At 30.5% G+C, this 5,231-nt stretch overlaps 1 protein-coding gene across 1 annotated transcript; it reads left to right on the forward strand.

Moving 5' to 3' along the window:
• Positions 1-2,069: 2,069 nt before the first annotated feature.
• HELRODRAFT_181957 (hypothetical protein) lies at positions 2,070-4,838 on the forward strand (the record flags this gene model as incomplete). Its single annotated transcript, XM_009031730.1, has 3 exons — positions 2,070-2,184; positions 3,677-3,801; positions 4,590-4,838. The coding sequence occupies 3 exons, from the start codon at positions 2,070-2,072 to the stop codon at positions 4,836-4,838; spliced, it is 489 nt and encodes a 162-aa protein (XP_009029978.1).
• Positions 4,839-5,231: the final 393 nt, after the last annotated feature.

Genomic DNA, 5,231 nt, shown 5'->3' on the forward strand with positions numbered 1-5,231 from the left:
CCATCAGCTAATTCTTTAGCATCAACAATTGCTTGTTTAAATCCAAACATTCTGTAACTTTCTAAACACTTAATACATTTTTTAAGCATTTCAGTGCACTGTGCCAGATCCATGTCCGTGGCCTGCATCGCTTTACTAACAACGTTTATTTGAAACGGTACACTGCAACATGCAATTAAAGAGATTAGAAAACTATAATTTTTTAATTGTTCTGTTAGTGTAAGTGCAATATCAGGTGTTTTGGCATCAGTTTCATATATAGTAATTAAAACATCATGCACGTTACTTATTTGGTGTCGGATTGCTTTGAAACTTTCAATTTTGGCTTCCCAACCAGCGACATATCAGGAACAACGATATCCTAAATTATTTAACCAATATACAAGTACGCGCGACAAAATGTCGCAAAACGTACAAAATCATAAATAAGTTTAGGTGAGACACAAAATATGTGGCTCCGCAAAATGAATTTTAGTTACGTAAATTTTGAAAAAATTATGATAAAATTTAGTTATTTGATTAAAGTATAAGAAAGTGTAACAAAAAGAAAAAAATTTTGCTATAAATTAATTTGTATGCTGTTTATTTACCCATTTTATTATTATAACAAATAATTATGGTTTTTCATATATATTTGCATTTGTATTTAAAAAGTATTTTCACTTTTTTCATTTTATTATATTTCTAAAAATTTCTAACCCCTCCCGAAACAAAATCCTGGCCTCGTCTAAGCCACCCTTAATGGAGTATAATCATGTGATAGAACTTGTAATTTATTAGTATGAAATTGTAGGTATGATTTTAGAAATATATATAAAATTTTACTCTTTTTCTAAAATAAACATTTGCTCTTCTTAAAAGAACAGAATATTCAATTTTAAAATTTTTTTATAAATATAAATTAATTATATATTCAACATTTAATAGCTGGACACCGTACATGTAACACCCCTGATTGTAGAAAATTAGGTTTGTAAATTAATTAACGTATATTTTAAATCAAATTGCCTAATTGATTTAATTTATGCAGAATAATAAATAAAATTTGTTGATAAATGGAAAATTGAATTTGAATATAAACTACCATTGACCTTTTATGAAAAAATTATATTATCACACAAAACTAATTGTTTGAAAATTCTCAAATGTAGGTATACATACACGATACTGTTTTCTGTCTTGTTTCGTAGTGAGCATACAATTTACAATTTAGTCCGATAAACCTAGCGCTTATGATTCAAACATTCGGCACAATTTGTCTCGTTGCATCCAGCGGTTAGATAACTCAGGTTTGAATGCAAGGACACCACATTCTTCAACACAGGAGTCTTATTAACTTATCGAGGAAAGGATGTTATTTATGTAACTGTAAAACAATTCATCAAAATCATAAAAGTTGTAACTCAACAACTTATAAGCTTCTTTTGCATGTGATACGCCTTTTTTACAATGAAAAATTACATCATTAAAATCCTAAAATAATCCTAAAAGCTTCGAAATGGTTTTGAATCATTTGTAAATACTTCAATTTTCAGTTTTGCGCGACAAGAGACTTTCAATTTTTTAAAGTGCTATGCCAAAAAGTAATTTCACAATATTTATTCACAAATAATGGATTTAATCTTGGTAGAGAATAATGAGGGTGATCAAACAATATTGAACGGTTGTTTTTCATTTCTATGTTGATGCACATTTTAGAAAAATGTTGTCTTCCAAGTTAAACCAAACGATTCAAACATCCAGGTTTAACAAATATCATAGCATATTATGGAACTAAACAAGCACAAATCCGCTGAACCAGAAAAAATTTACCGCAAAGCCATGCTGAATGTTGTTTTTTTGTTTCCAATTTGCAATGTTTTTTTGAAAACATGACTGAAGAAATTGAAAAAATTAAAATATAAAGACAGGGTTTATAAATGAAATTTAGAATGCAAAATATTATAGCAGTTTTAAATAAAATAATATATTTTTTACTGATAAAAAATTTATTACAATTAGATATTTAACAATTTCGTTACTAGCTGTAGAAATAAATTCGAGCATTGACACGAGCGCCAACCCATGTGATGACTTACAAGTTTGCTTGTGGGTCTTGGATCGAAAGAACTTCAATTCCCGATGACGAGTTCGAAATGAATCCATTCAGAGTTTTGAATAACAAAAGCAGGATTCAACTTCAAAGTATTTACAATAAGGCTTTTTGATGTAACTTAGTTCGTTCGGAGGTGGGTGTGAGAGTGTTGAGTTTTGATGAAAATAAAAAATATTAATTATTAAAATATAAATTGTGTATGGTTATTAGTACAAGAAGAAAAAATTAATGCGAACAAAAATTTTTTTGAGAAATGATTATATTTAAAGAAACGTGAATTTTTGGCGTTGGTAAAAATACAGAAAAGCAAAAAATTAAAAAACAAGTTCTAGAGAAGAATAAGAAAACTTACCTCTAACTAATGAATCTAAAAAATTTACTAGCTACCTTTCAACGTTTTTTTAGTGGATTGTTTTTTTTGTTTGCTTTTATAAATAGTAACAAGCCAAAAGTATTTTTAAGCAATCTCTAGTATAACTACTTTATTTCTATTATCATTAACACTCCTACTATTACAGCTGTCCCAACAAATATTTTATTATTTCCAATAAGTATTTTTCAAATTTAACATTGTCGATTAAAAAGATGTGTGGAAATGAGACTCTGTGATCAGGAATAATAAAAAAAGCTATATGCAATGTGTATGATGCGTGGTTTGCACACGTATTCATATACGCTGTGTGTGTTTGTCGTTGAAACCTCTGAAGCTAATGCAAAAGAGAGAGAGTAACCTTTAACCTTTAACCTTTATTCCAGTTCACCTTTATTATTCATTAACAATTAATCAACTTTTAATTTTTTGAAGCAAAATAGAAAAATTGTAATATGACAAAAATTATTTCCTAAGGTCTTTTGATGAAACCAAGTGAAAAGACCTACCGTGTATTGCAAATATCAAAGTTTTCTACAGATCCTGTTTGAACCAAAGTAAGTAAAAGGTGGTGTATGTTTTTTTATTTACTTGTGTACTGTTTTAGGTTTACAGTCTGCAATGAATTTGTTTCAGAGACGCGACAGAATTTACTAGAATGGGAAAATTTTTAACAAACGATATAGTTTTTACAAACAAGTTATGTTTTTTAATTTTTAGTACACATACCTATTCCCTTCATCGCACTTACAAAGTGGTGATGGGGATAAACTATTGAAGGCTTCTAATAATATTCGAAACATAAAGCAAAAATGGAACCAAGTGGCAGATCTGTTTAAACAGACAGGAAAATTGGTGCAAACAAACCAGGCACTTTAACCATTTGTTTTGGGTAGATGAAACTTCTCAATTTTGACTGGTTGTTCATTTAGGAAGAAAAAGAAAACCTTTGATTTTAAACCTTTGCTGCCTCTGAACTATATCCATTCATAGAAAAAGCTATAAAAGAAAACTCAGACAAAAATTATCACTCCACCAAAAACAGTCTAAGGCACGGTTGAAAAAATGGTAGAGGGTGGTAATGGCAAACTACGTAAAAGTAGCAATAAATTAAATGATAGAGAAATAAATTTAATAACGATATTTCTGGGGAAAACTCAATTTTGGCTGGTTGATTATTTACTGTAGAGTTTCACCTAAAATACAAAAAGCGACTAAAGTTATCGCTGACGCTCCGGAACCATTAAATTCTTACATCAGTTTCCCCAGAAATATCGGCATTAAATTTGGTTTTGCGACTAAAATTATCACTCTAAACAAAATAGCCGCAGAGATGGTTTGAATTGGTTACAACTGCCAATGAGTGATTATCGCAAATGAATTTAGCAACATAAGATCATCGATGAAGTATTACCGGCAAGAATAAGATTTGCTTGCTTTAATTTGCCACTGCTAACAATTTGGTTATCGGAAAAACACTATCTTAGCATTCACATGAACACAAACAGACCTGGCAAACAACATCAGGCAACTACTCAGCAGTTTTAGACTGCATCCATATAAGCTCCAAAATTTGATCGTTACTTCGAAATGTAGAGTGTGGCTCTGACCATCATATTGTTTGTGCCAGAATTTTTGTAAAAATTACAACATGCCAAATTAGTATTAAGACCAGTACTTAAATTAAATTCAAAAAATCCACTGATCCAATGGTTGGGGTAATTGATAAAATCACATGATGGATGAAGTAGGCGTTGGAAAAAATTATTTTATGGACTATACAGTCATAATCTGCCAATAGGCAAGCCCTGAGCCACAAAATATTAGAACGTTTGTGATTACTATGATTGATAAATAACTTACAGAACTACAGTCAAAACAACTATTAAGCGTTAAAAAAATAGAAAGTCACTTAACAATTACGAAATCTGTGAGTTTTTTTCTAAAAATAGATGGAAATTAGAGATTATATCTTATCAATGAAATAAATTGTTCATCATCCTAGTCTAAAGAAAGGACGACAGCCAAAATTATATTAATCTTGCTATTCATAATTTTAATGTTCAATCAATCAATCAATCAATCAATTAGCTTATAAAGCGCTATTTCCGCGATGTTCAACAGCGCTCCTCAATGAATTTTGAAAACAGATGGGTCTTGAGATCCGCTCTGAACTTCGCAAGTGATGGAGAAATAGTTAGAGAAGTAGGTAGAGAGTTCCAGAGAAAAGGACCAGAAAAAGCAAAAGCAGATTTGGCAAAAGAGTGTTTAACACGAGTTAAGAAAAAGCGAGAAGAAGAAGACGATCGTAAACCGGGGCGTTTAGGTTCAATTAATATATCTGATAAGTACTTTGGAAATAATTTAGATTGAGACTTATACATGAACGTGCAAATTTTAAAAATTATTCTATATTTTATAGGCAGCCAGTGCAAGAGAACAAGATATGGAGATATATGAGAAAAGAAAGGAGCACGAGCAACTAGACGAGCAGCAGAGTTAAAAGCTTTACTTAAAGGATAGAGTATAGAGTCAGGAAGACCATAGTAAAGCGAGTTACAATAATCAATCCTAGATAAGACTAACGAAGTAACAAGAAGGAGAAGAGTAGGATCATCAAGAAAAGGCAAAAGTTTTTTTATTCTACGTAGATGAAAGTAAGAGCTTCTAGCAACACTATTAATCTGAGAAGAGAGAGACATAGTAGAATCAAAGATAAAACCTAGACTACGAAACTTATGAGAGACATCAAGAGTTTTAGAATCA

Source organism: Helobdella robusta (assembly GCF_000326865.2).
Source record: "Helobdella robusta unplaced genomic scaffold HELROscaffold_78, whole genome shotgun sequence".
In the NCBI taxonomy this organism is placed as follows: domain Eukaryota; kingdom Metazoa; phylum Annelida; class Clitellata; order Rhynchobdellida; family Glossiphoniidae; genus Helobdella; species Helobdella robusta.